We start from the raw sequence: 25,667 nt of genomic DNA, 5'->3' as shown, positions 1-25,667 counted from the left end.
TTGTTCACCATCAATATGAATTTTTATTCAATAAAAAGATACCAACACTTTGTTTCATCATACAGTGCTATATTATTAAGTCATTGTAAACTTTCAGTAATCAATGACAATTTGAAATAATTAAGACAAAAGTACAATTTGCACTCAAACAATTTTTGACAATAATGCATTGATGTCTAAATTGCTGTACCAATGGCGGAATAGGTTTATATCCATGGATTCAACTATCATGAAGGGAAGGCACTAAATCACATCCAAAGGCTACACTTCCCATCCTCTCCCCAGGAGACAAAGGAGAACAAGGCACAGGTCATCCATCATAGATTAACAAGTGACCACATCCGAGGTTCAAGAATCGACGAGAGTGGCTGTGTCCGTTCATCATTCAGTACGAAATAAGTTGGTGAATTCTAGATGACAAATTAAAGAAGTGCTGTTGGAGCTACAATGCTTTCAGTATGTGTTACTACTCAAGATTTCAATCTTGCTAATCATGTCCCAGGACTAACCAATTACACTGTGTGCAAGATATAGACTTGTATGTCGAACTTTGGTTTATAATTTGACTTCATTTTGTAGGAATTGCACAGAGCAAAGGTTGCATATTTTAGGACTCGGGTATGTTAAAGAACATAGAACAGTTTGTTCGTAAGCCCTGAACTTTGAAATTGATAGCAAAAGATTTTCTGGAGAAGTTGGCTATGTAATTGTGGAACAATCACTTTCTCTCAAATGTTCAAACTTCTATTTAGCAACTTTTGTTACCCAAGAATATCAATACTTCAAAGCCAATAAAACCCTTTTGAAATATCAGCAGCTGCGATAGTGTTAATCATGGCAGCCAACCCTACAAAAAATGGCTGCACGATAAACGATCAATTCATTGATTTTAGTCGTATCGATGATGAAAAAGTGTGGTCCACGAATAAATGGTGGCCGAAAGATTTGGCGAATTCCCTGGCTGATTTTGAACAGAGACATGAGATCCAGAAGATGAGAGCAAGGTCATGAAAGGACTTTTTTTAAGGAAAAGTTTTATTTGAAAGAGACAATTTAACCGTTTAGTATTCCTCCTGCCATGCATTGAAATATCATCCTGATTTCTCTATGAAAGTCTATTGAACCACAACTTGAACTGCCAATTTTGAGGTGAAAGTAAACCAGGGCTAGCTGCGCAACTGCACCTGTCAGTTATGAAAAACTGGTGTAAAAAGCAATAAACTGTTCAAACATGTCAACTTACACAAGGAAGTACATATGCTGGTTTATCTGTGTAGAACATGGATAAGTGACGTTTTCCATGTTCTCCAGTAATGCTGCCTAACCCGCTGTGTTACTCCAGCATTTTGTGCCCCTTTTTTTTTTAATACCAAACGACACTATGTTCATCAAACCATTATTATTTTTTACTCAAAAGCAACTTTTCTACCTATTTGCAATTTAAGTCTTTTTAAAATTAAAGTGCCTTTAAAACTTAGCACATTGATTGCCCTTAACAATAAAGCTCAAAGAGATAACTTTCAAAATTACAGGAAAAGACATAGTATTCAACTTCTTAACAGGATAGATTAGAGAAGCTGTAATCACTCGATCGAAATAGCCAGCACAAAACAATACGAATGGCTCACAACTGGCAGGTGAATCATTGTAAAGAGTAAGACAAATTACTTTTGAAATAATTCTGCATAGAATTTGTGTAATTTTCTTACATTTTCACAGCAGTCTAAGTGAAATAAAATTCCTTGGTGAGCATAGAAATAATGCATGGGATTTGTTTCTTTGCACGGAAGAGCTCTGCATCAGTATTCGATTCAAATTCAAGTGCCACTTTGTGATTGACTCTGGTAAGCAGTTGCATCAGTTCAAGTTTCTTGCCATACCTATTCAGTATGTGGCATAATGATTGAATAAACCAGGAACCGTTGCTTGTATTTCGCCAAGAGTAATAGCCTGATAAAGAGAAAAAAAGCAAATAAATGTGTTATCTTTGGAATTTTCATGAAAAGCTTTTCAAAACAGTGGCATTGAAAGGTTTAGAAAGCTGAAATTGCACAGGGCACTCAAGAAATCAAGTTCAAGTGAGTTTATTGTCATGTGTCCCTGTATAGGACAATGACATTCTTGCTTAGTAGGCATTTACTACAAAACAGATAAATGTGTCCATATAACATGATATAAATATATAGGAACGCAGAAGAAAACTTAAAAAAAGGGAGGCAGGAGGACTCACAGGAGCAGTATTAGGCCATTCAGCCCATCAAGTCTACCCCACCTTTCAATCATGGCTAAAAGAGCCCATGATATATCCCTGGCTAGTAGGGTTAAGAAAAATCCAAAAAGTATTTTATACATGCATTAAATCAAGAGGGTACACTAGAGGGGAAACTTAGTCTAATTTATATAGTCGAATAAATGTGCAAACATTTGTACCCAGGATTATTTATGACAATGTAAGGACCTATCCATCTAACAATGCAAATCCAAAACAAGTCTGAGCTGTAGCCTTGAATTTCTAATTTCAAGTGATGAGAGTGTAAGTTGCCTGTACGCGGGCTGGAAGCTGCGGGGGTTTTTTTGCAGTTAGTGTTCATAAGGTCATAAGTGATGGAAGTAAAATCAGGTCATTTGGCCATGCTATCATGGCTGATTTATCTCTTCCTCCCTAACCCCAGTCTCCTGCCTTCTCCCCGTAACCTCTGACACCCGTACTAATCAAGAAACTATCTATCTCTGCCTTAAATATATCCACTGACTTGGCCTCCACTGCCTTCTGTGGCAAAGAATTCCACAGATTCCCTCTGACTAAAGAAATTTCTCCTCATCTCCTTTCTAAAAGAGTGTCCTTTAATTTTGAGGCTATGACCTCGTCCTAGACTCTCTCACCAGTGGAAACATCCTCTCCACGTCCACTCTATCCAGCCTTTCATTATTCTGTACGTTTCAATGAGGCCCCCCTTCATTCTTCTAAACTTCAGCGAGTACAGGCCCAGTGCCACCAGAGAAATTCATGTTAGATACAGTCGGGTCTTATGGCGCAGTGGTAGAGATGCTACCTTAGGGGCGCTGTGTGTAGGGTTTGTATGTTCTCCCCATGACCACTTTTGGTTTTCACAAGTTATAGAAGTATATTTAGGCCATTCGGCCCATCGAGTCTACTCCGCCGTTTAATCATGGCTGATCACAGCCTCCTAATCCCATTTTCCTACCTTCGCCCCACAACTCTTGACATCTGCTATAATCAAGAATTTGTCTATCTCTGACTTAAAAATATCCACTGACTTGGCCTCCACATCCCATGTTAATTCCACAGAATAACTACCCTCTGACTAAAGAAGTTCTTCCTCACCTCATTTCTAAAAGAGAGCGCCCTTTAATTCTGAGGCTATGACTGGTCCTAGACTCTCCCACCAGTGGAAACACCCTTTCCAAATCCATTCCATCTATGCCTTTCATTATTCTGTAAGTTTCAATGAGGTCACCCTTCAACCTTCTGAACTCCAGCGCGTACAGGCCCAGTGCCGACAAATGCTCATTATACGCTAACCCACTCATTCCTGGAATTACTCTTGTCAACCTCCTCTGGACCCGCTCCAGAGCCAGCACACCCTTCCTCAGATATGGGGCCCAAATTTGCTCACAGTACTCCAAAAGCGGCTTGACCAGTGCCTTATAGAGCCTCAGCATTACATCTCTGTTATTGTATTCCAGTCCTCTTGATATAAATGCTAGCATTGAATTTGCCTTCGATAGGCACAAAATGCCAGACTAACTCAGCGGGACTGGCAGCATCTCTGGGAGAGAAGAAATGGGTGACGTTTCGGGTTGAGACCTTTCCTCAGACGTCAGGAGAGAGGGAGGTGCACAGATAACGAAGTGTATAGTGTGAAACAGGACAAAGGGAACAGAGATCAAGGAAAATGTAGAATAGGCCATAGTTAGTTGGGAATAGGTAACAACAAAACAAACAGAGATAAAATGTTGTTAGAGACTTCTGGTCGGAGAATTGGGAAGGGGGAGGGATGGAGAGAGTGGGAAAGCAAGCGTTAATTGAGATTAATGAAGTCAATGTTCATACCACTGAAGTGTAAACTGCCCAAGCGAGATTATGAGGTGCTGTCTGGGCCTCACTCTGAGAATGGAAGAGGCCCAGGACAGAAAGGTCAGTGTGGGAATGGAGGGGGGGGGGGGGGGGGGGGGGGGGGGGTGGTGTTAAAAGTGTTCAGCAACCAGGAGATCAGGTAGGTTTAGGCAGACCGAGTGGAGATGTTCAGCGAAACGAGCACCAAGCCTTCGCTTGGTCCTGCCAATATATAGGAATCTACACCTGGTTACAGTGGGATGAGATGGAGGTGGTGCAAGTGAACCTCTGCCTCACCGGAAAAGACTGTCAGGGTCCTTCGACGTGGTCGAGGGAGGGGGGAGGGGCGAGTTTAGGGACAAGTGTTGCATCTTCTGTGGTTGCTGGGGAAAGTACCTGGGAAGGGGGTGGTTTGGGAGGGAAGGGACAAGTTGATCAGGGAGCTGAGGGGGGAACAGTCTCTGCAGAAAGCAGTGGAGATTGGGAAGATGTAGCTAGTGGTGGGATCCCGTTGAAGGTGGCAAATATGTCAGAGGATTATGTGCTGTATGCGACAGCTGGTGGGGTGGAAGGTGAGGACTAGGGGGACTCTGTCCCTGTTACGACTGGGGGGAGGGGGAGCAAGAGTGGAGCTGCGGGATATCGAGAAGACCCTAGTGAGAGCCTCATCTATAATGGAAGTGGTGAACACCTGTTCCCTAGATAATGAAGAATCCTGGTATGGAACACCTAATCTTGGGCGCAGAAGCGGCGTAGACAGAGGAATTGGCAGTAGGGGAAAGACTTTTTAGTGGGCTGGGAAGAAGTGTAGTCTATATCGCTGTGGCAGTCAGGCTTGATCTTCCCTTCACAAAACCACGCTAACTTCGGCCTATTTTATCGTGAACTTCTGGTTCGTAACCTCATCCTTACTAATTGACTAAAATCTTACCAACCACAGAAGTCAGGCTAACCGGCCTATAATTTCCGTTCTTCTGCTTTGCTGCCTTCTTGTACAGCGGGGTGATATTCACAATTTTACAATCTTCAGGAATCACTCTTAGTGATTCTTGAAATATCACAACCAATGTCTCCACAATCTCAGAGGCCACCTCCTTCAGAACCCCGAGGTGCAGTCCATCCGGTCCAGGTGGCTTATCCACCCTCAGACTTCAGTTTTCCTGGCACCTTCTCCTTAGTAAACGGCACTCCACTAACTTCTCTAGGATTGCAGGCACACTGCTGGTGTCTCCCACCGTGAAGACGTATGCAAAAACGTTATTCAATTCCTCTGCCATTTCTTGATTTTCTCCATAATCTCCGGATTCCTTCCATACTCCAAAGACATTCGGGTTTGTGGGTTAACTGGTTTGGTATAATTGTAAATTGTCCCTGGTGTGTGCGCAGGTTAGTGTTGGTGTTTTGGGATCGTTGGACGGTGCCTGTTTCCGCGCTGTATCTCTAAACTAAACCTGATCATTTTGCAGCTGTAACTAGAATAGTAGGAACTTCACAGACGCGATATCGTAGTGTTCTACGGTATTACTCACCAGGTGCTGTGGAATAAGCATACAGGAAGTCAGCCTCGATAGGTATTTTCTGCAGGGATGCACTCATTTCATCGACGCTATCTGTTTCAACTGCGTCTGCCTCAACACCCATGTCCAATTCATTTCCTCGACAGGCCTAAACGGCAGAGAACAGGAAATCAAAGACAAAAGTAAAACATCTGGAAATTACCAAGGACCTGCAAATTAGAGAAGGAACATACAAGTTGCTTAAACAAAATTTGATTCTGGAACTTTGGTAACAGTAAGCTGCAACACACTGCGTCACCATTCATCTTTGTTCGTATTCGATTTCAAACATGTTTTCTAACCAAGTTAGTTTGTTTGAATATTGGCATTTTATGCTCCGTCTGAAGTATCTTTAAATTATATTTGGTTTCCTGCTGTAACTTTATGCTGCGGTTGGAGAAATTAGGCTTCGTTCAAACAGTGTCTTGATGGAAATTTTTAACTCATGGGTTAAAAACAAAAACTACAAATTGACTTTTTAAACTTCAGAGAAATAGGTGAGAATTTGCATCCAAATAAAGTTTAGTATTGTATTTTAACCTCAGCAATGAAAATGGAAAACCACCATGCATTCAGAAATACAGCGATACATGTATAATAGGAGCAGAAGCTGACCATGCAGCCCCAAGATTAGTTTAACTAACCTCATGCTTAGTTGCCTATCTCAAGCCCTCTTCTGTTCTAAAATCTCCTGCCCAACACCTATCGATCGAATCTTGCATCCAGTGCCAGAGCTTCCACAACCCCATGTGGTCGAGATTTCCAAATATTCACAACTTAATGACATTTCTCCTCTCAGGCCTAAATGACTGATTACTTTTCCTAAGAGTAGGGGTGCTAGTGGTTGCACAGTGGCACCACGGTAGATTTGCTGCCTTACAGCGCCAGAGAACCGGATTCAATCCTAACTACGGGTGCTGTCTGCACGGAGTTTGAACGTTCTCCCCGTGACCTTGTGGGTTTTCTCCAGGTGCTCTGCTTTCCTTACAGCCTCCATGGATGTACAAGTTTGTAGGTTAATTGGCTTTGGTAACATTGAAAAATTACAAATTGTCCCAGGTGTGATGGTTAGTGCTAGTGTATAGGGTGGGGGGGGGGGGGGGGGGGGGGGGGGGAGGGGAATCTCCGGTCAGCACAGACTCAGTGGGCTGAAGGGCCTGATTCCGTGCTGTATCTCTAAAGTAAATTAAAGTAATGAATATGTTCACTGTAGACTCTCCCAACAATGGGAAGAATCTCTTGCAACTAACTCAGTACATGATTGTCACGTGCATCGAGATACAGTGAAAAGCTTTGCTTGTGCTCCATCCAGTCAAATCATACCATACATAAATATAATCAAGCCACTTGGCCATCTCAACCAGAATTGACATGTCAAAGGCATGATGGGTCGCACGGCCGGTTTTTGTGCCTTATGACTTAAGTTATGCATACACATTATGTGGCAGCACAGCACTGCTGCCTCACAGCGCCTGAGACCTGGCCTCGAGTGTCTGTGTGGAGTTTGCATGTTCTCAACAGACAATAGGTGCAGGAGTAGGCCATGCGCCCCTTCAATGTGATAATGGCTGATCATCCCCAATCAGTACCCCGTTCCTGCCTTCTCCCCATATCCCCCGACTCTGCTATTTTTAAGAGACCTATCTAGCTCTCTCTTGAAAGCATCCAGAGAACCTGCCTCCACCGCCCTCGGAGGCAGAGAATTCCACAGACTCACCACTCTCTGTGAGAAAAAGTGTTTCCTCGTCTCCGTTCTAAATGGCTTGCTCCTTATTCTTTAACTGTGGCACCTGGTTCTGGGCTCCCCCAACATCGGGAATATGTTTCCTGCCTCTAGTGTGTCCAAGCCCTGAACAATCTTATATGTTTCAATGAGATTCCCTCTCATCCTTCTAAACTCCAGATTGTACAAGCCCAGCTGTTCCATTCTCTCAGCATATGACAGTCCTGCCATCCCGGGAATTAACCTTGTAAACCTATGCTGCACTCCCTCAATAGCAAGAATGTCCTTCCTCAAATTAGGGGACCAAAACTGCACACAATACACCTGGTGTGGTCTCACTAGGGCTCTGTACAACTGCAGAAGGACCTCTTTGCTTCTATATTCGATTCCTCTTGTTATAAAGGCCAACATGCCATTCGCTTTCTTCACTGCCTGCTGTACCTGCATGCTTACTTTCATAGACTGATTACCACCAGATCCCATTGTACTTCCCCTTTTCCCAACGATGCCATTTAGATAGTAAATCTGCCTTCCTGTTTTTGCTACCAAAGTGGATAACCTCACATTTATCCACATTAAACTTCATCTACCATGCATCTGCCCAACCTGTCCAAGTCGCCCTGCATTCTGGATTTCCCCCAGGTGCTCCGGTTTCCTCCCACATATCAAAGATGTGGTAGGTTATTTGGCCTCTGTAAATTGCCCCTTAGTGTGTAGTGAGTGGATAAGAAAGGGGGATAATATTGAACTGGTATGAAAGAGTAATTGATGGTCAGTGTGGACTTTCGTCGGCCGAAGGCCGTGTTTCCATGTGGTATCTATTAATTGATCAATCAATCAATCAATCATATCTTTAATTATCAGTATTGAAGACCAAGAAAGAATTGCACATGATCAGCTGAACCATTAAGTTTAAGAAAGAACTGCAGATGCTGAAAAAAATCGAAGGTAGACAAAATGCTGGAGAAACTCAGCGGGTGAGGCAGCATCTATAGAGCGAAGGAATGGGTGACATTTCGTGTTGAGACCCTTCTTCAGTCTGCAGAAGGGTTTCAACCCAAAACGTCACCTATTCCTTCGCTCCATAGATGCCGCCTCATCCATTGAGTTTCTTCAATAAAAAGTTACGTGTATTTTCACTGGACCATTTTAGTGCAAATACCACCTGCAGAGGAAAGGTACCAAAAGATACCCAAACACTTGGTGAATATTAAAATTAGCTTCAAACCAGTTTACAAACATGCACTGATCCTTCCATACCTGGATGAAAAACAACTTGGGCTTGCCAATCAGAGATCGACATCGATCTCCTCTAAAAATACTCGTGAATTCCTTAATTTCCAAGCAGCCATCTATTCCATACAGCAACCCTTCCTCTCCATGACTAAGAAAGATACAGATAAAAGCCGCCACCTGGCTGTGGTCGTTCTTGGCAACTATCAGCAAACAAAATGGAATGCAATGAGTTAGTTATAAATGCATTAACAGTTGATAGAACTTTAAAATCTAGATTTCTTCCCAAATTTGCCCCATTATGGGCACACAAATACACGCAGAAACAAGACGACAATATGCACGGCGATATTTTATTTTCCTTGCCTGCAGTCTGCCCTTTCACCCTTTTTTATTTTTAGTCCTGTTAAAAAAACAAATGTTAGTTGGAGGTCAATAAATGTGGTGGGTGGGGGAGGGGAAGGGGGAAACTTTATTTCCTAGTCCCTAACTGGTCGGAGAGGCGGCTTCCCTCAGAACTGCTTCTTCACCTCTTCCTCGCGGCCTACCATCGAAACTGGAGTGGCGTTTCCTGTCGGGACTACAGCTTCGGCGGTGGCGGTGCAGCGCTGGGCCACCATCATGGAGCGGGCGATGCCTTACCGGGTCGCCGTGTGGTAAGCTCCGGCGTGCTGCGATCGCCGACTTCCAACATCCGAGGAGCTGTGGTGGCGGACGTCCAGCTTTCCAGCAAAGAGGGCCTGAAAACATCGGACTGGCTGCGGAGGCCACAATTAGGCCCCGACCTCAGGTGTTTCACAGAGGAAGAGGACTTAACTTTTTGATGCCTTTCCCCACAGTGGAAAATTTTGATTCTGTTGTGGGGGGACGTTCATGTTGAATTCTATAATGTGTTGTGTCATTTTTCTTATTTTTAATTTTTCTATGGATGTACGGAAACTTTATTATTTATTTTATGTAAAGCACTTTGGTGTCAACGCGAGTTGATTTAAACGTGCTATATAAATAAAATTTACTTACTTACTTGTTTATTAATTTTATAATATTGCTGGGTGGGCCTGCATTCAGGTGAAACTGCTTTCGTACCAGCCTGTAACCAAGCTTAATAGTGGTTCAAGTCCAAGGTCAATAGTGTGTCAAGCCTAAGATTTATGGGGAAACAGAACTGCCAAATAACTTTGTTCACTAAACAAAGAAGTATAAACTTGGGTTTACACCAAACATGTAGAGATGGGTGACGTTTCGGGTCAGTCTGAAGAAGGGCCACCCATCCTTTCTCTCCAGAGATGCTACTTGACTCTCTCAGTTACGCCAGCATTTTGTGTCTATGTACTTTACCGACTATGAACACCAAGTTATAACAGAATGACCAGGTAAGATTGTTTGGGTTGACGGTCTACTACTTTTCTGATTCATCATTGATCACTAACGGGCCTTTAAACATCTTTCCCCAATCATTTGCACCTTAGAGATCTTCCAGGCAAATTGTCTCAGTAGCTCAAGACTCTCATCACAAGTGAACGAGTGATCAGTTATAATTTAGCCCTAGATATCTAAACTGTGAAATGAGGATAGTATAAAACTTAATTTCACGCTAGGTCTGACCAACACTTACCACTGTTCAGCTTTTCAAGCATCTCATCGCATGTCTGATCAGTATACATTTTAATTTGAAAACCAAAGCTTTGAAAAGTCTTCTTCAAATTACCAGCATCTTGATCTGTACCATTGCGCTTACTCATGCCTTAAAAAAAGCAAAAATTAGAAAAGTAAATTTACAATTATTTTTATTTGAGAAAGGACATTCTTGCTATTGAGGGAGTGCTGCGTAGGTTTACAAGGTTAATTCCCGGGATGGCGGGACTGTCATATGCTGAGAGAATGGAGCAGCTGGGCTTGTGCACTCTGGAATTTAGAAGAATGATAGGGGATCTTATTGAAACATACAAGATTATTACAGGTTTGGACTCGCTAGAGGCAGGAAACATGTTCCCGATGTTGGGGGAGTCCAGAATACGAATAACGGGTAAACCATTTAGAACGGAGATGAGGAACCTTTCACACAGTTGTGAGTCTGTGGAATTCTCTGCCTCAGAGGGAGGTGGAGGCCGGTTCTCTGGATACTTTCAAGAAAGAGCTAGATGGGGCTCTTAAAGATAGAGTAGTCAGGGGATATGGGGAGAAGGCAGGAATGGGGTACTGATTGAGGATGATCAGCCATGACCACATTGAATGGCGGTGCTGGCCCGAAGGGTCGAATGGCCCACTCCTGCACCAATTGTCGATTGTCTATTTAAGAACCTATTTGGGTTTACAGTGGACAATGAATTCATCAGACACCAGAGTTCCTTTTCAAACAAAATAGATTGCTGTAAGGTATTGGTGTTGAAGACAAGTGTCCAGATTGTATTTACAAGGAATCAAGTAAGATAAAAACACCAAGAAGACTTTTGCTGTCTTAATTAATTGCATTGTGTCAAAGACACAATGAGAAACTTTGTTTACAACGATAAAGACTTGAAAATGGCGACTCTTGCATACCAACAACTGGAGAGCAGTCCTGAACTGCTATCAAGCTCACTGGAGACCCTCGGACTCTGTTATTCGACAAACGTTATTCCCTTTATAATGTATCTACCCACTGTGGATGGTTCGATTGTAATCATGTATTGTCTTTCCCCTGACTGGCAAGCACATAACAAAAGCTTTCCACTGTACCTCGGTACATGTGACAATAAACGAAACTCAAACTGTCTCAGTGTATTATTTCTATACCCTTGTACTGTATCTAAGAAGTGCTTAAGTATTACTTGTACTGAACTGTATACAAAAATGAATTTCACTGTACCTCGGTGCACGTGACAATAAATGACCATTGAAATAGAGGCACACTTTTCCTTAACCCCTAACTAGTTCCCGTTCCCAGCAGCATCCTCAACTCCACACGTAACATTTATTACCTTACTTCTTAGGACACGAAACACCACATAATAGAACCGACTGCCATCGACACAATTCCCGTGTTTACTTCAGGGTGCCCCTATCATTACCTTATTTTCCTGTGGCACCACGCTCCTTTAAGCCCCTATCTTACTTATTTTTCTTCGCTCCTTAATATACATAAAATCCCCGTCTATTAATACTCTCCTCCGCCTAGCAGAGCTGGTCCATACCCTTAACAACTTTTCCTTGGACTCCTCCCATTTCCTCCAAATCCAAGGCGTAGCTATGGGCACGTTCATGGGCCCCAGCTATGCTTGCATCTTTGTAGGGCACATCGAACAATCCTTGTTTGAGGTGTACCATGGCCCTATCCCTGAACTCTACCTCTGCTACACATTGACGACTGCCTTGGTGCTACCCCCTGTACCCATGCAAAACTCACTGACTTCATCCATTTCACCACTAACTTAAGTAATTAAGTTTATTGGCCAAGTATTCACATAAAAGGAATTTGCCTTGGTGCTCTGCCCACAAGTAACAACATGACATACAGTGACAGTTACAAATGACTCAGAAAAACACTAAACATTAATGATAAAACACCATTGATCAAGCATGTGAACCAACAAAATACCAGATCAAAGGGAGGCTACAGATTTTTGGCTGTTGAGTAGAGCAACTACTCGTGGATAAAAACTGTTTTTATGTCTGACTGTGGCAGCTTTGACAATCCGGAGTCGCCTTCCAGAGGGAAATGATTCAAAGAGTTTGTGGCCAGGGTGAGAGGGGTTAGAGATGATCTTGCCCGCTCGCTTCCTGGCCAGTACAGTGTACAATTCATCAATGGAGGGAAGGTTGCAGCCAATAATCTTCTCTGCTGATCGGATGATTCGCTGCAGCCTCCAGGTATCGCGCTTGGTGGCTGAGCCAAACCAGACCATGATGGAGAAGGTGAGAACAGACCGTGTAGAATTGGGCCATCATTGCCTGTGGCAGATTGTGTTTCCTCAGCTGCCGTACGAAGTACATCCTCTGTTGTGTCTTTTTGACTGTGGAGTCGATGGTAGCCCCCCACTTAAGGTCATTGGAGATGATGGTTCCCAGGAACTTAAAAGACTCCACAGATGTGGCTGCGGTGTTGTTGATGGTGAGGGATGGGGGAGCTCTCCTAAAGTCTACAATCAATTCCATTGTCTTAAGAGCATTGAGCTCTAGGTTGTTGCAATGGCACCAGGACGCCAGCTGTGACACTTCCTGTCTGTAGGCAGATTCCTCCCCATCCTGGATCAATCCAATCAGGGTTGTGTCGTCCACAAACTTGAGAAGTTTGAGAGGTGTCTGTAGAGGTGCAGTCGTTGGTGTAGAGAGTAGAGAGGAGAGAGTGCGCAGCCTTGAAGTGCTCCTATGCTGAGTGTTTGCGGGTCCGAGATGTGCTTTCCCAGCCTCACATGCTGCTTCCTGTCTGTCAGGAAGCTGGTGATCCACCGACAGAGGGGTTCAGGCACAGTCAACTCGGAAAGTTTGGAGTGTAGTAGGTCTGGCACAATGGTGTGGAATGCAGAGCTAAAATCAACAAACAGGATCCTCCCATAGGTCCTCTGGCAGTCTAGGTGCTGTAGGATGAAGTGCAGGCCCAGGTTGACTGCATCATCCACAGATCTATAGGCCCAATATGCAAACTGCATGATTTCAGGCATTCAAATTCACCTGGACCAATATACCGTTTCTAGACCTCACCATCTCCATCGCAGGTAACAGACTACTGACCAACATCTACTACAAACCTACTGACTCCCAAGGCTATCTTCACACCCTGCTTCCTGTAAGGAATCTATCCCCAATCCCAATTCCTCTGTCTACGCCGCATCTGCACCCAGGATGAGGTGTTCCAAACCAGGGCATCATAGATGTCCTTATTCTTTCAGGAACGGGTTCCCCTCTTCGACTATAGATTAGGCTCTCATCAGGGTCTCCTCTATATCCTGCAGCTCCGCTCTCACTCGCCATCCCCCCCACTCATAGCAAGGACAGAGTCCCCCTTGTCCTCACCTTCCACCCCACCAGCCGTCACATACAACATATAATCCTCCGACATTTTCGCCACCTCTAATGAGATCCCACTACTGGCCACATCTTCCCAATTCCTCCCCTTTTGGCTTTCCACAGAGACCGTTCCCTCCGTAACTCCCTGGTCAATTTGTCCCTTCCCATCCAAACCACCCCTCCCCTGCTACTTTCCCTTGAAACCACAGGAAATGCTACACTTGGTCCAGGTTCAACTGCTCTACATCAGTGAGACCAATTGCAGGCTTGGCGATCGCTTCGCCTTACACCTCCGCTCAGTTCGCAATAACCAATCTGATCTCCCGATGGCTTAGCATTTCAACTCCCCCTCTCATTCCGAATCCGACCTTTCTGTCCTGGGCCTCCTCCATGGCCAGAGTGAATCCCACCGCAAATTGGAGGTGCAGCACCTCGTATTTCGCTTTGGTAGTTTACACCCCAGCGGTATGAACATTGACTTCTCCAATTTCAGGTAGTCCTTGCTTTCTCCCTCCTTCCCCTCCCCTTCCCAACTCTCCCACAGCCTACTGTCTCCACCTCTTCTGTTCCTTCCCCCCCCCATCAGTCTGAAGAAGGGTCTCGACCCGAAACATCACCTATTCCTGGGCTCCATAGATGCTGCCTCATCCGCTGAGTTTCTCCAGCATTTTTGTCTACCACTGATTATAAATTAGTAGATTTACTAATTCAAGCAAAATTTAAATTCAGCATATAAAGGCTGTACAAAAACAATCAAAGCAAGTCCGAGATTATTGAGCAAAGTAAGGAAATGTGCAATTACCTGTACGTTCGTGGAAATTCTTATTGTTGAAAATGATGCATGTGCCAACATGTTGGAAGTTCATATTATATTTCATATCTAGAACTTCAGGATCTGCATCCACTTCATCAGCAAATCTTTTTCGGCTTCTGAACAAGAACACATGAACACTTGACAAATGGCAAGGTATGTCAACTAAGATACAACACGTTTCAAAACAGCAAGGAAAATGTAAAAGTAGTCAATTCCCCCTGTGACTTTCATTGATAAAACATGCAGTGAAGGGAAGATGTTACTGAAACAAAGAAGATAAACATGTATTTATACAGAGAGCATTTAATAATGTCGATCCTACCTTTACTTCTAGCCCAGAAAACTCTGTGGATACATAATACATAGAAACATAGAAAGTAGGTGCGAGAGCAGACCACCAGGTCCATCGAGCCCGCACCGCCATTCGCTCATGGCTGAACACTAAACAGACACACTTACCCACAAACAGTAGACACAAGACACAGAACACAAGACACTACCCTCCCCTTTATACCGCTATCACCCCTCTCCACCCCAAGAACCTCGTGATCTCCTGGGGGAGGCAAAAAACCGGATAAAAACCCAGGTCCAATTCGGGAAAAAAATCCGGGAAATTCCTCTCCGACCCCAATCTAGGCGATCGACACTTGTCCAGGAGATCACTCAGGTCTTACTATACTAACCATACCTAGGTCCATATCCCTGCCCTCTCCCCGTAGCCCCTTATCCCCTTGGCAGCTAAAAAACCATCTATTTTAGTCTTAAATATATTTAAAGTTTCTGCTTCCACTGCTCCCTGGGGCAGTGAATTCCATAAATAACCACCCTTGGGTGAAGAAGTTCTTCATCATCTCAGTTTTAAAAGAGCCCCCCCTTATTCTGCAACTATGTCCCCTAGTTCTAGTTTCCCCGATCATTGGGAACATCCTCGGTGCATCCACCCGATCAAGGCCCCTCACGATCTTATATGTTTCAATGAGATCGCCTCTCATTCTTCTAAACTCCAAAGAGTAGAGTTCCAGCCTACTTAACCTTTCATCATATGTCAATCCCCTCATTGCAGGAATTAATCTTGTAAACCTTCGCTGCACTGCCTCCAGGGCTAGTACATCCTTTCTTAAGTATGGACCCCAGAACTGTACACAGTATTCCAAATGTGGTCTCACTAATACTGTGTACAGCTGCAGCAAGACCTCCGTGTTTTTATACTCAATCCCCCTAGCAATAAAGGCCAAAACTCCATTGGCCTTCCTGATTGTTGTTGCACCTGCATACTAACTTTCAGTGATTCATGTACTAATACCCCTAGATCCCTTTGCGTTGCATTACAACGCAACTCCTCCTCATTTAGAAAATAACTTGCCCTATCATTTTTTTTCCCAAAGTGAATGACTTCACATTTATTAGTATTAAATTTCATCTGCCAAGTTGTTGCCCACTCACCTAGCTTATCTATATCCTTTTGCAGACTCTTCCTATCCTCCTCATCCCCTACTTTTCCTCCCATTTTTGTATCGTCCGCAAATTTTGATATATTACACTTGGTTCCCTCCTCCAAATCATTTATATAAATTGTGAACAACTGGGGTCCCAGCACCGACCCTTGCGGAACCCCGCTAGTTACCGGTTGCCATCCCGAGTATGAACCATTTATCCCCACTCTCTGCTTCCTATTTGTTAGCCAATCCTCTACCCATGCTAATATATTACCCCCATTCCCATAATTCTTTATTTTTAGCAATAGTCTCTTATGTGGCACCTTGTCAAAAGCCTTTTGGAAGTCCAAGTATACCACATCCACCGGTTCCCCTTTATCCCCCCGGGTTGTTACTTCCTCAAAGAATTCGAGCAGATTCGTTAAACAGGACTTCCCCTTCACAAAACCATGCTGGTTCTGTCCGATGAAGTCATGTTTATCCAAGTGCCCCGTTAGTGTTTCTTTAATAATTGTCTCTAACATTTTACCCACCACCGATGTTAGACTAACCGGTCTATAGTTACCCGCCTTCTGTTTACTTCCTTTTTTAAATATAGGTGTTACATTGGCCATTTTCCAATCCACTGGGACCGTTCCTGCCTCCAGGGAGTTTTGGAAAATTATCACCAATGCATCCACAATCCCCACCGCTATCTCCCTCAAGACCCTTGGATGTAAATACTTAACCAAAGTGCCCAATTCATAATTCTTGACTACTAGATCTGTTTCTTCCTTATCTGCTACCTTTAGGCTCTTAACTCGTCGCATGAAAGTAACCCCGATTTCATGGAAAGGAATATATTTTCCTATGCAAAATACAAATGCTGGAGGAACTCGGCGGATGAGGCAGCATCTCCCCAGATACTGCCTGGTCCACCGAGTTCCTCCAGCACTTTGTGTTTCGCTTAAGGTCCCTAACTATTCATTTTTACAGGTTGTGGGTTTGCTGGCAATGCCTGTATTCGGATGAATGTGTTTTTTCACAGGTCTGTATCCGGCTACTTAACGTAACATTTCAAGTCCAATAGGTTTTGCTGGGCATGAATAGCATTATATAGCAGAACAGGATTTGGATTGACCTCCTGCTTCTTTACTCTTCCAATAATTGCATTTGTGGCATTAACAGCAACAATTTCCCATGATGGTCTGAGATCTATACAAAATCACACAACTTTTCTTTTCATAAAATGTTCTAACTGCACTGAAATTATACTGTCTTGCATTACATCAGTTTTTATCTAGCAGCTTCCTAGAGTCATACAGAATGGAAACAGGCCATTCGGCCCAACTCAACCATACCCGATAATGTGCCTCATCAAACTAGTCCCCTTTACCAGTGTTTGGCCTTATTCCCCTAAACATTTCCTATTTATGTACCTGTCCACACAAATGTTATTGTACCCTCAGCCTCCTGCGACCCAAGGAATAAAGTCTTAACCTGCCTAAGCTTTCCGTATAGGTCCTCGACTTTCGGCAACATCCTCGTAAATCTTTTCTGAATCATGTTCAACATAATAGCATATTTTCTACAGCAGGATGAACAGAACCAAATTCAATACTCGGTGTAACTTCACCAACATCTTGTACAACTGTAACGTCCCAACTTCCATACTCAATGCCTTGACTGATGAAGGCCAATGTGCCTTCTTCGCCACACTATCTAACCGTGACACCACTTTCAGGGAAAGGAAAAGCTTTGCAAAGCATTGAAAGAGCAATGAACTCATTAAATTACATTTGGATTAAGCTAGTATTAACAATAGATTGAATGGCCCTCTTCCACAACGCAATCTGAAATTCTGTAATATCTCAAAAAAAAATTCCTTTAGCTGGCTATTCCCCAGATCTCCTGAAACGTTCCCATGACTGGCCAGATCACCTCCAATTTCTGTATGCAAGATGACCCAGAGATTGATTTCAGTACATCTGACCTCAATCTGCCAATGAACTCAGCTCAGTGGGAGAGCATACATACACCAAGCTAAAGGACCATGGCTGTATACATAGCAAGGCTCCATTTAGCTGAAAGGTGTCACCAAGAACTTTTTAAAGTTAAATTTGTTTTACTTTGCCCCAGGACATGTCACTGCTCACGTAACAACTAAGGTCGCATGGGGAATTACTTAATCAGTTTTTACATTAATGACTGAACAACAATCAATATAGCAGCATTGCAGATTGCAACGTACTTGCTTGATCCACATAGCGCTTTCAGATAAGCATAAGTTTTTCGAATAGCAAAGCATTGAGGAAAAATGCTCTTATGTGGCCACAAAAACAACACAGCTGCAGGAATTGAACAATGATTGGGGGCAAGCAACAAGCTAAAGCAAGTATAATCCAGATCAATAATACATCTGGTAAATTCAGTCTCTTACATAGTATTTGTTTACACATTGTTCATGGCAAGTAACTGGTGCGCTAAATAAAGTTAATATGTCTGCTGTCTACCGAGGGAAGATGAATTTGAGCCAGTCAGTATGAATTTTGAATATAGCCCCATAATTCCCATGTAGACATGTATTTTAATCAATTTTCCATCACATGTTGGCAAACATATTACTCAAGTTATCAGTTGAGCTTATTGCATGTGTACTCAGATACAGTGAAAAGATTTTATTGTGTGCTATCCAGTCATATAAGGAGTATTGCATAGAATTAACTTTAATGGTGGAAATAAAAAGCAAACCTAAAGTTGTGATTGCGAAAGAAGTTTGGGGCGGCACAGTGGCCTTACAGCACCAGAGACCTGGGTTTGATCCTGACTGCTGGGGCTATCTGTATGGAGATATTCTCCTTGTGATCACGTTGGTTTGCACTGGGTGCTCCGGTTTCCTCCCACACTCCAAAGACGTACATGCTTGTAGGTTAATTGGCTTTGGTAAATTGTAAAATTGTCCCTCGTGCGAGTAGGTTAGTGTAGTGTACGCGGTGATCGCCGGTCAGCGTGGACTTGGTGGGCCGAAGGGCCTGAATCTTTAAAGTCTAAAGTGAAAAACTGCATGGCACATTTTCAAAATGAATTTAGCTCACCCTTCCTTGATTGTGCTGGGCTTTGCATCAACATTGTCACCTCCAGACATTGTTCCCTCGTCAGCCATGGCTTCTGCTAACAAAAAAAATGCTGTTATTTATGTTCATTAGTGAGCATAGAACAGTACAACACAGGAACAAGCCTCTTGGAGCACAATGTCAGTGCTGAACATGATGCAACCACAAACTCTTGACTTGCTGCACATAATCCATTTGCCTCCATTGCCTGCATATCCACGTGCCTATCCAAATATCTCTATTATATCGTATTCCAAGCACTCACCACTGTGTGAAAAAATTTGCTCGGCATATCTCTTTTAAACTTTGCCCACCCCCCCCCCCCCTCACCTTAAACCTATATGCCCTCGAGTATTTGATACTTTCATCCTTGGGAAAAGGCTCCGGCTGTCTACCCTATCTATGCCTCTCATAATTGTATGCACTTTTATTTGGTCTCCCCTCAACCTCAAGTCTGTCCAACCTCTCCCTGTAGCTAATACCCCTTAATCCAGGCATCATTCTGGTAAACCTTCTATGCACACATTCCAAATCCTTCACTTCCTTCCAGTAATGGAGCACCCAGAACCGTAAGCAATACTCCAAATGCGGCCCAATCAAATCCTATAAAAAGCTGCATCAAGACTTCCTGACCCCGATACTCAAGGGACAGGAAGCAACACATGCAAGCACACCATAATCTATCAGTTCACCAAGGGTCCTGATCCAAAACATCACCTTCCCATGTTCTCCCAAAATGCCTCCTGGCTCGCTGAGTTACCCCAGCAATTTGTCCTTCTTTATAAACCATCATCTGCATTTCCTGGTTTCTACATTATGCATCTTCTTTATAAACCATCATCTGCATTTCCTGGTTTCTACATTATGCATCTCTGGCTGAGTGGTGTTCAATTAAATGACTAATTCCCTCTGATGAAATTCCAAAGTAATTTGGAATCAAAATTGTATCTCAACACATTTTAAATGGCGAGAATAGGAAATGTTTCTTAGGAATACAATTAAAACGTTATATTTGTGTTTTAATTAAACTTGCCCATATGGATCCCACCAGTAAAGTGCCTGACCCATTTGGTGCGGCATCATTACGCGTCGTGCAGCGCACGTGATGCGCATTACGCGCGCATGGTGACGTAGGCAGTGACGTGTGGTCGCGTGCTGCACCCCAGGATTTTGGGATGTACAAAATCTTTGCGCGCCATCTAGTTGCCTTTTTTTCCCCGTTGCAGCCTTTCTAAAATAATGGCACATTAGTCACTCTCCGGCATTCCAACATCTCACCCGTGGCTAATGATGACTGCGATGACTGTCAATTTCAATAAATCCATAATTTTTCAGCCTGATTAGCCTGGCTGGTTAGCACGCAACAAAAGTTTTCACTGTACCTCGGTACACGTGACAATAAACTAAACCGACAGAAACTTTTTGCATTTTAATACCAAGCTCTCTTTCAACAAGCAAATTTACAACCCTTCCAAACTCTGACTCTGGCATATTCTCCTCCATCTTTATTCCTGTACTGGCAGTCATGTCTTAATGACAAAACCCTGCACACAAATTGACTTTTTGATGCCTTCCACTATCTTGTCCTCCAAGTGGCTCCTGAAGACACAACGATGGATACATGCAATGTAACTAAATACTGTGATAAAATGGTTTTAGTAAATTGAACTCAGCTTATTTGCAAAAAATTAAAGAATCAAACCTTGCGATCAGATTTAAATAGGCTTTACCTCACTCTTAGTTTACTTGGGGCCACATGGGGAATTACTTCATCAGTTTTGACATTAATGACTGAATAACAATCAATATAGTAGCATTGCAGATTGCAACACACTTGCTTAAACATCGCAGTGCTTTCAGATATGCATACCATTTTCTAATGGTATAGATTCATATATGGGGTCAGGCCCTTCAGCCCAACTTGCCCATGCCGACCAAGGTGCCCCATCTATGTTAGCCCATTTGCACACGTTCGGCCCATATTGCTCCAAGGGATTTGTATCCATGTACCCATCCAAATGCATTTTAAATGTTTTTATAGTACCTGCCTCAACACCCAATCTGCCCATATGCCCAACACCCTGCGCGAAAGTGTTGCCCCTCAGGTTCCGATTAAATCTTTCCCCTCTCATCTTAAACCTATGCTCTCTTGTTCATTCCCCTAGTCTGGGTAAAATACTGTGCATTTACCCCATCTATTCCCATCATAATTTTATACACCTCTATAATCACCCCTCACCCTCCAGTACTCTAAGGAAAAAAGTCTTATGCAGCCCAATCTATCCCAACAGCTGAAGCACTCTAGTCCTAGCAACATTGTCATAAATCTTCTGTGCAGTTTAATGATAAAATGGGTTAAGTAAAATGAAGTCAGCTCAATTCCAAAACTTAAAGCATCAAACCTAGTAATCATATTGGAATAGCTTTACCTCATGCAAAAGACGACGTAATCTTACTTGGGGTCACATGGGCAGGCAACGTGTTCATCAGTTTTGACATTAATGACTGAACACAATCCAATTTAAGCAGCAACCCACAGATTACAACATACTTGGTTAGTCCACGTGACACTTATAGATACGCATACATTTTTTTCTAATCACAATCCTTACACATCAACATTTTAAGACATTATTTTATTCGGCTAGCATTACATATTTTTTGACTCTGACTGTAGGATACCCATGTAACTGGCAATGGTAGTCACAAAATGCACACCAAATACAACAGGACTGGTCAAACCAAACATGGCTTAGCTAGTAATAATCACCACCACAAAAATGTAATACATAGATACATAGACAATAGATGCAGGAATAGGCCATTCAGCCCTTCGATCCAGCACTGCTATTCAATGTGATCATGGCTGATCATCCACAATCAGTACCCCGTTCCTGCCTTCTCCCCACCCCTTGATTCCGCTAACCCCAAGAACACTATCTAACTCTCTTTTCAATGCATCCAGTGAATTGCCCTCTACTGCCTTCTGAGGCAGAGAATTCCACAAATTCACAACTCTCTGGGCAAAATTTTTTTCCTGATCTCAGTTCTAAATGGCCTACCCCTTATTCTTAAACTGTGGCCCCTGGTTCTGGACTCCCCCAACATCGGGAATATGTTTCCTGTATGTGTCCAATCTCTAAATAATTCTGTATGTTTCTATAACACCTCCTATCATCCTTCTAAATTTCAGTGTATGCAAGCCCAGCCACTCCATTCTTTCATCATATAACTGTCCCGCCACGCTGAGAATTAACCTCGTGAACCTATGCTGCACTCCCTTAATAGCAAGAATGTCCTTCCTCAAATTAGGAAACCAAAACTGCACCCAATATTCCACATGTGGTCTCACCAGGGCCCTATACAACTGCAGAAGGACCTCTTGCCATTCGCTTTCTTTACTGCCTGCTGTACCTGTATGCTTACTTTCAGTGACTGATGTACTAGGGGTCGTTGTATTTCCCCCGTTCCTAACCTGACACCATTCAGATAATAATCTGCCTTCCTGTTCCTGCCTCCAAAGTGGATAACCTCACATTTATCTACATTATACTGCATCTGCCCAATCACCCAACCTGTCCAACCCCAGACTAACGGGACAGTAGAATATTTCTTCCTCTTTGGAATGAAATGACCCTGCATCTTCTGGATTATTTCCAGAAACACCTGCCATTGCTGTTCCACCATCATCCCTGCTAGGAGGGTCCCTTTCCAGTCAACTTTGGCTAGCTCCTCCCTCATGCCAACATAGTCTCCTTTGTTCAACCGCAATATTGGCACATCTGATTTTACCTTCTCCCTCTAAAATTGCAGATGAAAACATCATATTATGATCACTACCTCCTAATGGTTCCTTTACCTTGAGTTCCCTTATCAAATCAGGTTCATTATACAGCACTAAATCCAGAATTGCCTTCACCCTGGTCAGCTTCAGTACAAGCTGCTCTAAGAATCCATCTCGGAGGCACTCTACAAACTCCCTTTCTTGGGGTCCAGTACCAACTTGATTTTCCCAGTCTACCTGCATGTTAAAGTCTCCCATAACCACTGTAGCATTACTTTTGTTACATGCTAATTTTAACTCCTGATGCAACTTGCATCCTATTTCCAGGCTACTGTTTGGGAGCCTATAGAACTCCCATTAGGGTATTTTTACCCTTACAATTTCTCAGTTTTATCCACAATGACTCTACATCTTCTGATTCTGTCACCCCTCGCAAGGGACTGAATTTCATTCCTTACCAACAGAGCCACACCACCCCACTCCTTCTGCCCACCTGTCTGTCTTTTCGATAGGACTGATGGCAGTGTTAAGATCTCTGGGGTTGATGTTGATTCGTGCTCACTCCCAGTCGGTCCCGCTTCCCCACCACCAACCGGCGTTCCTACCGCGGTCTCCCCGCATCGTTTGGAGCCTGGCTGGCCTATTTCATCTCCCACCATGTCTGTCGGGTCGCCGGTTGTTTCCCCACTCCCCTCTTTTCTTCCGCGAAAGGAGGTGAGGCGGTCTCCCGTTAGATATGGCGAATTTGTATAAATTTGCTTGTATGTTCTTAACATTCCACATATCACTTAGTGTTTCTTTATTTCTACAAGAAGAGATGTAGATTGGCTATTGCATACTAGACAATTATAGTGTTTGTTAGTAGTAGCTCCGCCAAGTACGTGCTTTATAATATCAAGAGCTCGCCTACGCCAGCCTGTAGATGTAGCAGCTCGGAGCTGTAACGTACTGCAGATCCTATGCTGCAAGTGATTTAATAAACGTGTGCTGTATCTTAATATATTCGGGTCACATCATTACAGGTGCCCATTCCTTTTCTCCAGAGATGCCGCATGACCCGCTGAGTTAATCCAGCATTTTGGGTTTACCTCCGATTTTCAACCAGCATTCGCAGTTCTTTCTTACACACAAATTGGGTGACTGCTTTGCAGATCACCTGCATTCAGTCCATATTTGTGACTATGTTCCCAGTTGTCACTCTAATTCTATATGTAAGAAGGAACTGCAAATGCTGGTTTACATCGAAGATAGACACAATTCTTGAGTAACTCAGTGGGGACAAGTAATGGGTGACATTTTGGGTCGAGACCCTTCTTCAGAGTCAGGGGAGAGGGAGTCTAGAGAAATGGAAGGGTGAGGTGTGAAAACAACAGATCGAAGCCCCACTCCCACTCTGCTGCTGTAAAGATCTGGTTATGCATGTTGCAGCCATTGGGACTTAATTTTGAAAGTAACAGCTTCAGGTGTTGTCGTTCCCCTCTAGCTTGGCTGTACACTTTCAGTTTCAACATTGAATTCATCACCATCAATTAACTAGTCTTTTCCTCCCCTCCTGATGTGGCTACACATTTCCATTTTAATTTTTAATTTCCTGTCTCAAATGACCAGCATTTAAAGTAATTGACCTGATAACAATTAACTTTGTTTTTCATTGCCCTAATGCTTTATTGTTTTATTGTTTATGTGTTGTGTATTGTTTGAATAGGGCCTGTTAAGCTGCAACAATAAGATTTTCATTCCCGATACATGACGATTAAAACACTCTTGACTACATAAAAAGCTGGAGTAACTCAGCATCTCTGGAGAAAAGGAATTGGTGACATTTTCTCCAGAGATGTTGCCTTTTTCTCACTCCAACTTTTTGTTTTGGTCTGCAGTTCCCCCCTACTCTTGACTCTAATCTCCTTTCATTCACCACTTTCCCTCTGCACCTTGTACCTTCCGAAGAGTCCACCAGAATACTGGGAAGTTGGACAATTTTTACATTTTTTATCAAGCCAATTAACCTACTCGTTTTTGGAACGTGGGAGGAAACCTCCGAGAAATCTCGCAGAAAACCCGTAACGGGAAAACCCAACAAACTCCGTACAGACAGCACCCGGTGTCGGGATCGAACCCGGGTATCTGGCGCTGCATTTTGTTGTAAGGCAGCAACTCGCCCACTGCGCCACCGTGACTCTTCCTCAGTGTTTCAGCACTGATGAAGGTCCTTGATCTCAACCCTAAAAAATGTGCTCAACACTCGACACACTATAAATTCATCATCCCGGCTGTAACAAACACTGCAGATGCATCATACACTGTACACAGCTGTCTGTTTGCCGGGCAGAGGATTGCGGATAAACACAAATAAGACATTTTACAGAAGCGCGGGCGCGCCCCCGGGGTCACGGAGAGGGGATGGGGATCGCGGGAAGGGGGAGATCTCGGGCGTGCCCTCGGGGTCAAGGTCTAGGGGGTTGGGGGGTCGCCCCCGGGGTCAAGGTCGCGCACCCGTGGTCAAGGCGGGGGGATGGGGATCGCGGGCGCGCGCCCCCGTGGGGGAGAGAGGAATCGCGCCGGGGCTGCGAGAGACGGCGGCCGCTCGCCAGTGACCGGGGAAGGAGATCCGCGCCCGGGCTTCGGCGAGCACATGGAGCACCTTCGAGAGAGGCAAGTGCCCGCCCGGGGTGGGGGTGGGGTGGGGGGGTGATGCCGTTTACCTCAGTCCGCCACTGAGCAGGAGAAGGCAGCCGCCACTCCGTCTCTCACGCTGTCGCCACCGTGACTGTTCCCGCTCGAGCCCCGCCGGTGACGTCATCACCATCATCATCATCATCGTCGACGTCGTCAGTGCCCCTCCCCCACCTCCACCCCACTCCACAAACCCGGGCGGCGCGCACGCGCGATCTCACCTGGTCACCTGAAGCCGTCCGAGCTCCGCCCATGACTCCGCCCTGTGACGTCATCAACTGCCAGCCTCCCG

The 25,667-nt window shown here is 43.9% G+C and overlaps 1 protein-coding gene across 2 annotated transcripts; it reads right to left on the bottom strand.

Moving 5' to 3' along the window:
- Nucleotides 1-25,538, bottom strand: casp3b (caspase 3, apoptosis-related cysteine peptidase b). Of its 2 annotated transcripts, none has more exons than XM_055632032.1 (7): nucleotides 25,405-25,538; nucleotides 18,901-18,973; nucleotides 14,379-14,506; nucleotides 10,206-10,334; nucleotides 8,618-8,793; nucleotides 5,608-5,743; nucleotides 1-1,950 (listed from the first exon to the last, which is right to left on the bottom strand). In XM_055632032.1, exons 2-7 carry the CDS (start codon nucleotides 18,966-18,968, stop codon nucleotides 1,724-1,726), a joined length of 864 nt encoding a protein of 287 aa, XP_055488007.1. In that variant the 5' UTR covers nucleotides 18,969-18,973; nucleotides 25,405-25,538; the 3' UTR covers nucleotides 1-1,723. The 2 variants fall into 2 exon arrangements, with proteins under 2 accessions (XP_055488007.1, XP_055488008.1); XM_055632033.1 differs by having other exon boundaries at nucleotides 18,901-18,976; nucleotides 25,405-25,510.
- Between the last annotated feature and the right edge of the window lie 129 nt (nucleotides 25,539-25,667).

The sequence above is a fragment of the Leucoraja erinacea genome, chromosome 3 (genome assembly GCF_028641065.1).
Source record: "Leucoraja erinacea ecotype New England chromosome 3, Leri_hhj_1, whole genome shotgun sequence".
Lineage (NCBI taxonomy): Eukaryota > Metazoa > Chordata > Chondrichthyes > Rajiformes > Rajidae > Leucoraja > Leucoraja erinaceus.
The sequence above is the reverse complement of the archived record's forward strand: the minus strand, read 5'-3'. Positions and strand labels throughout refer to the sequence as shown.